Consider the following 9,740-nt stretch of genomic DNA (forward strand, 5'->3'; position numbering starts at 1 on the left):
CCGATCTCAAATGCCGAGCTTGTATAGCTTATCGCATCTCACAGCGGATCTCCAGAGTGCATCAACTACTTGCAATATGTGCAGACTCAGTATCGCCGAAAAGCGTAAAGTCGCTGCCCGGGAACATGGGCTCCACTACAGCGAATATGTGTTCACAAGACTGCACGTATGGCACTTCCCACTGCACGCGACAACCCTCTGCTCGGTAGCCTCCCCAAAGTCTACCACCATCGGCCGCATCTTCCTGCATCTGTTGCAGGCGATTATGACCTCACATGATAAACAGGTCGCGATGGATATACCAACCATAGACGTTAAAGGCTGTTTCACCACTACTCCAATCCGCTTAACATCATCTACTGTGAATGCCCCCGGCTCCTCTGCGGTCTCCATCGGGCTTTCATCCGAATCATCAGGACCACCAAAGCCTTGACCAGCATTTTCATCCGGTGTTTCGACTTCACTATCGCTTTCATCACTATCGCCACTGTGATCACCATCATCGTCATCATCACTTTCTTCCTCTTCTCCTCGCTCATACTCCTCTTGTTCTCTCAATAGATTTTGCCGTATCGAGATGAATTTGGCACGGCACTCATCCACATTACGACTCACAACATATTGCGAGATTTTCTCCCACTTGCCATCATCAACATCAACCTCAAAATACTTTTCCAATGCCTCCACCAACCGCTCCTTCTCAGCATCAACCCACTGTACATTCGTCAAAGCGCCAATTTCCTTCTTTTTCTCAGCGGCTTCAAACACACTCGGTATGCACTTTTCCACCGCCTGCAGTGCTTTAAAAATGCTCACTGGCGGCTCTACACTCGCACAATAATTGTCGAATATTTTCGGCAGGAGTATCCTCACAGCCTTAGGAATTTTCGCGCTAATTTTAGTCACTATAAGAACGAGCTCCTCCGAGTACTCACCCTTCTCTGTGTACGAGGAAGGCATCAGGACTGCCACCGGGATGCCCTCTGGCGTATAAAGCATCCGATTGAAATCAGGGTCGCTGCACAAGATGGTCAGGTCCACCCTAGTAAAACCATCTCCTTCAGACTTCCGGTACCCAGCATTCCGATAGAAGCGTTCGAGTTTCATAAACTCCTCCTCACACGTCCAACCATCCGAAACGAGCCTTACCACATGCTCTTCATCTGAGATGCCCAGCCTGGTCGGTATCACCTCCTCATCTTGCTTTTCCTCAATTCTTTCATGCCTATACCGACATCGCTCACCGAATCTGCAATTCTTCCCAGCAGCATAATAACGGCACACTGGTCGCTCCTTTTCCTTTGCTGCTCGCTTCTTATCATCTTCTATCTTCTTCTCAGGCGAGTCAATATGGGCGAATTTGCATTTGTCCCCAAAGCGGCATTTACCACTGCGTCGCCAATCTCGACACACCCGAGGCTTCCTAGGAGCAGTAGCCTTCTTTTCTACTGACAAATCTTGCTCCACTTGCTTTTCCTCAACGCTTTCCAAGGGTGCCAGACCCGGCGGTGGCGACTCTAATGGCATTGATATATTGTAAAACTTGTGAGGAATGGCAAGACCATTGGATCAGTGTGAAAAAATATACACATAGTCAACTACATGTGTTGGTGAAAACATGAAAAATTGAAGGAAATTTCGGGAAATTCTGTTGACTTCTGATCGCCACCGCTCTAAGTCGTGCGTAAACTCCTATAATCAGTGAGGAAACTCCTGAGCTCAGTTGAGAAAGGCGACCATTTATTTCAACACTGCCTCCCTCCGTGGCAACTCAGCGACCCATCCAATCCCTCTTAGGAAGCCAGGCAGTGCCAGAGAGAAGTGGTAAATGTTGAATACATCATAGACGTTTGAGGAACAATACGTTGGTGAGCAGCAGACAGCTCTAAACCTCTCCCATCATCATACAGTATGACTGGGACCATCGTGCTCTAGTCTAACAATAGCAAGGCCGTCCCGACCCGGCTTGGTGTCCCATCGACCAAGACGATGATTCCGCCCAATTGCTGCTACTAGGACCTGTACACCAATGATCATCATATCACCAATAGAAAAGATATGTTAATACTCTTCCAGTGCTGCCGACTGCCATCTGATTGATCCATCCGCCCTTGATAGGCAGCTTGATCCTTCTGTCCAAGTCCAAGTTCATCTTGCCCTTTGTAGCCGCGCTGGTTCCTGAAGGAAGCTCGATTCGTACCCTATACCCTATACTATTTCCATCATAATGGATTTTCCCCAGTGAAGAGCAAAAAATGTCATAGTTTTTCCGCCAGGAACATAGTTTACTCGTCAAAATCGGGAAAGGTAAAATTCTACCAAAGTCCGTGGCAGGAGACGCCGGACAGTACCGACTGGTAAGATGACGAATTCGTTAGTTCTTCATGAGCCCAACTTCATGAGTATCACCGAGACAAATCCACACACTCGATTGCTGGTGAATATGAACGCCCACCAGTTGATACCACTCCATCCCGAACCTACTCCAGACATTAATAAGGCCATCGCTGGAGCCAGAGAAGGCAACATCACTGCATCTTATAGACGCTAGTGAGGAAATCCAAGGTGCTGCCACTGATCGATCCACCGCCTTGGCATCCGAAGCAATAGTCGACTGCTGCTGCTGCTGCACTGCCGCTGCCTTGGTGAAGTCGAAGTCCTCTTCATCATCGCTTTCATCGTCGTCAGCGGCATCCCTCTCCCCCTCTGCAAAAAGAGCACTTCCGTAACCCGTCCTATCCAGTCCTACTCAGTAGTTGCTTAGCACCATGTGCTGCCTCTACACTAGCGACCGGCCTTCGACTATTAGTAGCCCACAATGTGAGACCTCCATCTTGTCCACCAGCCAAGATATGCTCTGGGTCCAACAATGATACAGCATCCACTGATCCATACCCTAACAACAACAACGTATGCCTTACACCTCCTATCGCTAGCACTCGAGTAGCGTCATTCGTCATCGCTATAGCGTCCACTACATACTCCCCACTACCACCTTCCTTTTTATGTACGTTGAACAGCATATGCGTATCGTTGGCGACTTTCCAGTACCGAACTGTACTATCCGCTCCACCAGTCACGGGCCTGCCGACATCATCAGCGCCGAGGCCCCTGTGGCCCTCACCTGTCCCCTTGCAGTATGTCCATACATGTGCCGCTGTTGGTATGACCGTATTGACTGTCCACGTATCGGCCCGAGAAAACGGAATCCAGATGCCAGATCTTCAACGCCTTATCCTTCCCCCCCAAGGTGAATATCTGATACAACCTACCACTCCTTCCGAGAATCACCACTAAATAGCAATCGGAAAATCACTACCGAGCCATGACGATGTGTAATGGAGTTCCACCCGAGATATGGGGAAATACTAGTGAATGATGGAATTTACGACTACCGCATAGGAAAAATATCGCGTTTTTCACCGAGTTCACGTAACACGCGTGAAACTCCAATGTATTACCTTGCTCCCCGAGTAGCTCGTCTGTGCACCTCCCATCCCCTCTCCTGCGGCCTGAGGCGATGCCTCTGCACATACCACCGATGCTATACCGCTTTGATGACCAAGAAGGCGCTGGACCTGACACAACACCAAGTCCTACCACTACTAATACCTCTTCCCCCACATTACGCTTCCTTTATTAGGCGCTCTAACGTCCCACAAAAGCAATGTCTTGTCGTCACTGACCGAGCACAGTAGCTCTGGATGCCCGACAGCATCACCAGTGCAAACGGAAGTAACTATGACGGCACCGACACTTCCACCTCCTCCCTCGGTTATGATGACTACTACCCTTCTGGAAATGCCCACCGCACTTGAAATCGTTCCTGTTGCCCGGATATACGACGATTTTCTTCATAGTAGCCAGGTCCCACTGGATGATAGCACAGTCCATCCCACCTACCAAACACGTCCACTATATGCCTCCCCGTCCTCCTAGTACTCACCCGAATAAGCCTTGTCCTCAGATCCATTCATGGCGACACACGTAGGTGAGCATTTGTGGCCCTTCGCAAAGGTAATGCTGTCCTCCTTGACCGCAAGGGACCCGGCTATCTTATACCGCTGTCTCTTTGACTTCACTTTCTGCAGTAACCATTTGGTCCCACCAACCTCCTAGAGCCTACTACCAGTTCCTCATTTAGCATCCTATCGATATCATCCTCCTCATCCATCGAGGCACTTGGTTCTGCATCAACAGCAGCAGCATGATCCTCGGGCTTACTACCACGGGCAGCATCCAGTTCGGCAAGGTAACTGCAAAGCCGTAATAACTGATGCCGGCGTGTACCCAAGCCTAGTACGCCTTTGCCAGGCGAACCCTCTTCTCGTCAGGGGTCTCTTGTGCGAAGAAGTCGTCCTCATCGTCTTCACTAGGAGGGGCCGGCAAGTTCTCCTCGTCATCGGAGGAGATCGACCCTGAAAGCCATAACAAGGGATGCGCGCAGGAGCAGTGATAGTACCAGCATCATCTGGGGAAGACACGGCAGGCTGCGGACGCCTCCGTTTGTTCCGTTGGATGGCCATAGCAAGTAGTAGCGACTGAGTGCCCAAGTCAACTTTTCAACACTTATCGATCAGCAGGGCGCGCGCGGTTAACGCGGATCCAACTTGCTGAACGCAATTCCTAGGCTACCTCCAAATGTTGACTCTTCCAAGGAGACCGCTCGCCCAGAAGCTCTTCAGGCCCGTCGGTGCTCGCCTATTCAGCATCTACGAAGGTGATCTATGCGCTTGTCTGGTTGTAGTCGTGACTCGATTTTAGGTCAAACCGTACAGGAGTCTGAACTGATACCACAGGAGGATGATTGGGTCATTGAAGAGACCAACTTCTGTTTGGGAAGGTTCTCCCGCTGCCTATAGCCACTCTGGAATCGACCCTTTTCAGGAACTGCTACGTGCGCTTTCGTGAGGAGGACGACCTAGCCAGGCGTGCTCTGCACCAGATGGACTCCCAGCTGAATAAGATGCATACTAGGCTCAGAGATGGTACGCCGTGGGTCCATCCTCGTCCTTCGTATTTCTACACTCAGGTACTGTCATTCCTTATATGTCCTTCCATCCGGATGAAATGGTCGACAGACCTGGTAAGACCCGTACCAGCGAACTACACTTTTCAATGGATCTCTTTTGTTCTTACTCACAAGTTCGGATTAGCAGTAGGTGATTGTCATTTCAGCGCCAATTCATACCTTCTCTGAGAAACCGTTATTGAAGTGGACGTGGGATGAGACTTACGAGGAGGCGTATGACGATCCCGAGGCCCCATCCTACAAACGAGTACCCTATCCAGGAGATGCTCAGACCGAAGCCCCCGAGGAGGTACTCCTACACTCCTGATTAACGTAGCTCAACGCTGCCTTTTATAAGGTGGAGGAACCTCTGAAGAAGCTGAAGGCTGCTAAAGTGGTGGTAGAGACCGAGCCATCTCCTCCTGATGCCGAGACCACGTCGTCGAAAGAGAAGGTCAGTCGGCAACGCTTGCTTCGATCGGGATTCTTTCCTGACTAGGGTAAGACTAAGAAGGGGAAGAAGTAAGGATGCGTCCAGCTCCGGCGAATATTGATACTATTGCCCCTCGTACATCCAGAGGCGGTTGCCCTGGACATTTGGTGTGGAGACCATCGACCTTCTTCGCTGAACCATGGTGGCTGAAAGAAATGACCCATTTTGTTTTTATCGCGTCTGTTGGGTTCGTATAAGTGTATAGTATATGGGCGCGAACCATCGTCATATGGGCTCATGAGATCATGTGTACACGGTAGAAAAGGACCTCAGGATTGAGTGGGATGGCTATCATCACTCCAACAATTCCCGTTAACGACACAACTCAGAATTAGTGATGTCACGATGATAACACGAGTGATGCACGCACTAATTGGGAGCTCCACTAGTTGGGAGACGAGGTATGGCAAGAGCTTCTCCCAAGGCATATAGACACAGGAGGCGAGAGTAACCGGCGGATTGAAATGGGCCTCAGATAATGGTGAGGGCTCGCGAGGTGACTCCAGAGCAAAACCGGTTCAGAGGCAATTACCGAGACCACAAACGTTATATTGGGCAACGACTCCCGAGCCGAAGTCTAACAAGACGGCCATCCCGAACACTTCATCAGGAGGCTTTCTCCACTCTTCCCCAAGGCAGTCGCTTTGAGACTTTTCCGACCGACTTACACTTAGAAACTAACCTTGATGACGTTTGTACGAACACAACTCTCCAGTCTTCGCACAGAAATGAACAAGGCGATCGTCGTCAGCCTTGTATTAGTAATACTATACGGGGTCACAACTCAAGACATCATTTCTCTTCACGAAACTGTGGCTATTCTATCGTGATAACGCTTATACTGCTCGTGCTCTTGTTGACGGAGTTGTAGCTTCACCAGACTGACAGAATAAAACCCTAAAGGCTGGACAAGTCTCCAGCTGCGTCCCACTTGCTCAGGATCCAGAACGTCTTATTATCGATCAGATCCAACTTGATCGTGAAAACGCTACCGCTATCTCCGTTGGCAGATGCCTGCGGGAGACATGGGCCTCAGCGAGACCCCACGGCGACCTCCTCACCATCAAGGCGTCCTTTTCTGATTGCTCCGAAGAAGACAACAGCTTCACAACTCGCGCTAGGTTCTCCGCATGCAACTTAGTTATCCGGGCCGCCAGAGCATTCCGTTCGCCCGGGCTCGGCGTAAGGAGGGAGAAGCGGTCCAGCACTGTAGGCGCAGGGACAGCTGAGGAGGGGACAAGTCCAGTACGAGCCCCTCAGGATGGACACGCTACAGGATGGTGATGTTGGACTGTCCAGATCGCCATCAGAGGAGCTTGACTCAGAGGCAGCAGCAGCAGCACGCTGAATGTCAAGAGCCGGCTGATTCAACAGTGGGGTTGCCAAGTACACACCTTCTTCCGCTTCTTCCTCCTCTTCGACAACTTGGAGCTGCCGTCCCCTGAACAATAACATTAACTACTGGTAGACACGCACCCTCCGGACACCTTTCTTCGAGTCCTTCTTAGACTTCTTAGTGCTCGGCGATACACCTGACCAGCTATGATGATAAGAGCCATCCAGAGAAAGTGTGAATTGATGTATTACCAGCCTCGGGCTCGCCCTCAGCCTCACTCACCTCCCTCAGCACCTCTGCGGTGAGTCGTACAGTAGGGCTCGGATCGATCTCCTTCATCCGAGCATCTAGCAGATGAAGTGGAGACCGAGCACTGGTCACTGATCATCCTATCGACTCACTAGGGATGTTAGCCACGACCCAGTCATCGACGAGAGCTCGCGCGGTTGCCTGCATCTCTACAGAGGCAGCATAGGCATCGCAGTCTGGGCGGTTGAACCTGCATAACGCGTCGTGCAACATGCTAAGTGAACCGAGCCTCCTCACGTCATGCAGTTGATCCATATCTGCTCCAGATCATTGAAGACATCTTGAACATACTGGTACTTCTCTATCGTCCTGACCACACAAGTCAGCAGCAAGCCTCAGTGGATGTACCAGAGTCATCGCTAGGAGTCTCGAGGAAACACCCAAGGAGAGACATTCGATGGCCAGCTAGAGGGATTACGGTCTGGGCACTCGAGGCTTCCGTCCTCGAGGCCTTTGCCCCTTCACTTTCATTTCCATAGTAGACAAGTCCATCGGCCGCTTCACAACGTCCTTATAATGAGGATACGCCTTCTGATCCACAGGCTGACATGATTGCCATTATCAGAGGGTACTCATCGTACGCGGACCCTCCTACCGTCAAGAAGTACTCTGCTCGGGGCTCCTGGCCGATCTTTTCCAAAAACTAAAAGTGATATCAAACCCCTGGTCCTCCTCCTAGTCCACCACTGTACTCACCTTCAACAGACTCTCCCGGAGGACATCGTCGATCTTGGTCTTCAATAGGAGGTCCTGTGTTTCGTCAGATAGCTTCGACATGGAAACGAAGCCACAACAGGACAAAAAGATACAGCAATAACAGGACAGCCGACCGAACAAGACCATATCTTTTTGCCCAGACGCAACACCAAGTCAGCAGAAAGGTCATTGTTAGGTATACCTAGGTCGTTACATACTCTGTTGTCGCAAGGTCTCGTAGTCTACTGGTGCCTTCTCTCGGTAGAAGTCGATGACATCTCGTGCTCGACTTGACCGTTCTCCCTCATTATGCACCTGTAAGTAGAGATACTCGAGAGGCGAGTAGGACTCGGGCCATACCAATCGGCTCATGACCAGTCTACAGTTATAAACTCCGGCGATGTACAGGAAGGCGACTGGAGGCACCTGTAAGGAATCGATGCTCATTATACCATGAGGCTGAATAGGTCTCCATACTATAGCAAGAAACTGTGGTATAACTGGGCGGTTACGGAAGAGGTGCATCCGGCTAACACTACGCCAGGTGATAGGATACGTTAAAGCTGAACAAACGAGTAACTGCCGAGGCAAGCTCATCGTTACTATACCTGCTATGAGCCCTAGTGTCATAGGAGAGCCTGTGTTGAGCATGTCCGACTCGTACCTGGACGACATCATCAACGAGGCTTCCTCTACTACACACACTACGCTGTCAGGCTGCCGCCGCCGCCCTGATGTTCCTCCCCAGCTGAGGTATCTCCCCCCGGTGACTTGAGCTCCTTGCAGCAGTCGATAAGGGCCCTAGAAAAGGCCACAATGAGAGTGGTCCCCAGGGGGGCGACCAAATGACCCACTTGTGGTTTCGCAGTGATGCCCATGTATCGGACAGGACTCGGGATATCCACCGAGTGGACCTTCCTGGATGATCACCATCCGTCGACGACGACTACGACACAGACATAGACATATTCTAAATGCACTTGGCAGACTACCCCTCGAGATCGACTAAGCAGCTAAAGCCAGTTCACCGTAGCCATGGATGGACATGTGTATGATATTTGTATTTCTCAGCCCCTGGCACGTCGCCTCCGACTAGTACAGCAAGGACGAGCTTGTACTCAACAGGAGGTGCTTCCTTATACATGTCGCTAACAACAGCTGTGGGCTCAATGGACCATCGTGGTTCGCCTGTTTCGCTCGTAGCCCCGACTGCGATGAGTGCGAGAATTCAAGCCTAGCACCTACTATATCACGGATGACTTCTCTGAAGTGGTGTAACATTGCAAGGTAGAGTACACCGATCGAGAATATGTAGCTCAACGAGGATGGTTAAAGGTTGGCGGGCATGAGAGGGTTACCGCGGCGAGACAATAAGGCACTGGTGGCCAAAGGGAATCTTTCCAAATATACAGAGGACCGATGAACGCTGAGAGTAAACTAACCGAAGAGAAGGCCTGCTAGCAAACAGGCTCATGGCGACACTGTCCTCAACAATGATGATGGTTGTTGATTCAAAGCTGTGGGGGATGATTGCGATGATGAATTCTAACAGAGCTGTGCCGTTGTTGAGACGCAAAGCTAATGGCTTGGCAACACTTACCCATTCAAGTGATGGCGCTCGGCGGTGGCAAGCCGTAGACCTGCTTTCAACTATGCTGCCCTAGAGACTGAGGACGATCAACAACAAGGCCACTCATCAAGTGACTTGATACGAGTCCACTATGGCCCATGAAGCCTGAATGAATGAACACCTTGAAAGTATCATGTCTCGAGATATGAATACCCGACATCTATGACAGATGACCTTTCAAGCTGCTGCATACCACTACTGTCAACTCAATCCCATTCGAGGCCTCACAGAAACGATGAGATGCAGAAACGTGGTTGGGGAGAGC

The 9,740-nt window shown here is 50.6% G+C and overlaps 5 protein-coding genes across 5 annotated transcripts in view; 1 reads left to right on the top strand and 4 right to left on the bottom strand.

Moving 5' to 3' along the window:
• Positions 1-135: 135 nt before the first annotated feature.
• Positions 136-1,527, bottom strand: Pmar_PMAR010979 (hypothetical protein; the record flags this gene model as incomplete). Its single annotated transcript, XM_002766953.1, has 1 exon — positions 136-1,527. The coding sequence occupies one exon, from the start codon at positions 1,525-1,527 to the stop codon at positions 136-138; it is 1,392 nt and encodes a 463-aa protein (XP_002766999.1).
• Positions 1,528-1,828: 301 nt separating this feature from the next.
• Pmar_PMAR010980 (conserved hypothetical protein) lies at positions 1,829-4,526 on the bottom strand (the record flags this gene model as incomplete). The annotated part of the gene is made up of 13 exons (XM_002766954.1): positions 1,829-2,019; positions 2,069-2,178; positions 2,485-2,706; positions 2,750-2,896; positions 2,996-3,084; positions 3,125-3,258; positions 3,462-3,578; positions 3,630-3,739; positions 3,792-3,899; positions 3,947-4,085; positions 4,130-4,256; positions 4,304-4,418; positions 4,463-4,526. 13 exons carry the CDS (start codon positions 4,524-4,526, stop codon positions 1,903-1,905), a joined length of 1,599 nt encoding a protein of 532 aa, XP_002767000.1. The 3' UTR covers positions 1,829-1,902.
• Positions 4,527-4,631: 105 nt separating this feature from the next.
• On the top strand, positions 4,632-5,676 carry Pmar_PMAR010981 (conserved hypothetical protein). The gene is made up of 7 exons (XM_002766955.1): positions 4,632-4,720; positions 4,765-4,843; positions 4,888-4,988; positions 5,033-5,086; positions 5,179-5,321; positions 5,370-5,465; positions 5,511-5,676. The coding sequence occupies exons 1-7, from the start codon at positions 4,642-4,644 to the stop codon at positions 5,535-5,537; spliced, it is 579 nt and encodes a 192-aa protein (XP_002767001.1). The 5' UTR covers positions 4,632-4,641; the 3' UTR covers positions 5,538-5,676.
• A 965-nt stretch (positions 5,677-6,641) lies between these two features.
• Positions 6,642-7,926, bottom strand: Pmar_PMAR010982 (bromodomain-containing protein, putative; the record flags this gene model as incomplete). Its single annotated transcript, XM_002766956.1, has 8 exons — positions 6,642-6,945; positions 6,967-7,036; positions 7,092-7,187; positions 7,242-7,339; positions 7,387-7,458; positions 7,568-7,692; positions 7,745-7,792; positions 7,846-7,926. 8 exons carry the CDS (start codon positions 7,924-7,926, stop codon positions 6,642-6,644), a joined length of 894 nt encoding a protein of 297 aa, XP_002767002.1.
• A 129-nt stretch (positions 7,927-8,055) lies between these two features.
• Positions 8,056-9,740, bottom strand: part of Pmar_PMAR010983 (hypothetical protein) — a gene marked incomplete at both ends in the record, with an annotated part of 5,123 nt that continues 3,438 nt past the window's right edge. The window contains 5 exons of the mRNA XM_002766957.1: positions 8,056-8,160; positions 8,272-8,408; positions 8,454-8,509; positions 8,554-8,646; positions 8,700-8,791. Of these exons, the coding sequence (XP_002767003.1) occupies positions 8,056-8,160; positions 8,272-8,408; positions 8,454-8,509; positions 8,554-8,646; positions 8,700-8,791 (483 nt within the window). The remainder of the gene's footprint in view (positions 8,161-8,271; positions 8,409-8,453; positions 8,510-8,553; positions 8,647-8,699; positions 8,792-9,740) is intronic.

Source organism: Perkinsus marinus, assembly GCF_000006405.1.
Source record: "Perkinsus marinus ATCC 50983 genomic scaffold scf_1104296971434, whole genome shotgun sequence".
NCBI classification, from domain to species: domain Eukaryota; phylum Perkinsozoa; order Perkinsida; family Perkinsidae; genus Perkinsus; species Perkinsus marinus.

Coding starts and splice junctions, on each gene's coding strand:
- Pmar_PMAR010981 (XM_002766955.1), top strand. CDS start 4,642: ATGTTGACTCTTCCAAGGAGACCGCTCGCCCAGAAGCTCTTCAGGCCC. Junction 4,844..4,887: donor ACCAACTTCTGTTTGGGAAG/GTTCTCCCGCTG, acceptor GACCCTTTTCAG/GAACTGCTACGTGCGCTTTC. Junction 4,989..5,032: donor GCATACTAGGCTCAGAGATG/GTACGCCGTGGG, acceptor TTCTACACTCAG/GTACTGTCATTCCTTATATG.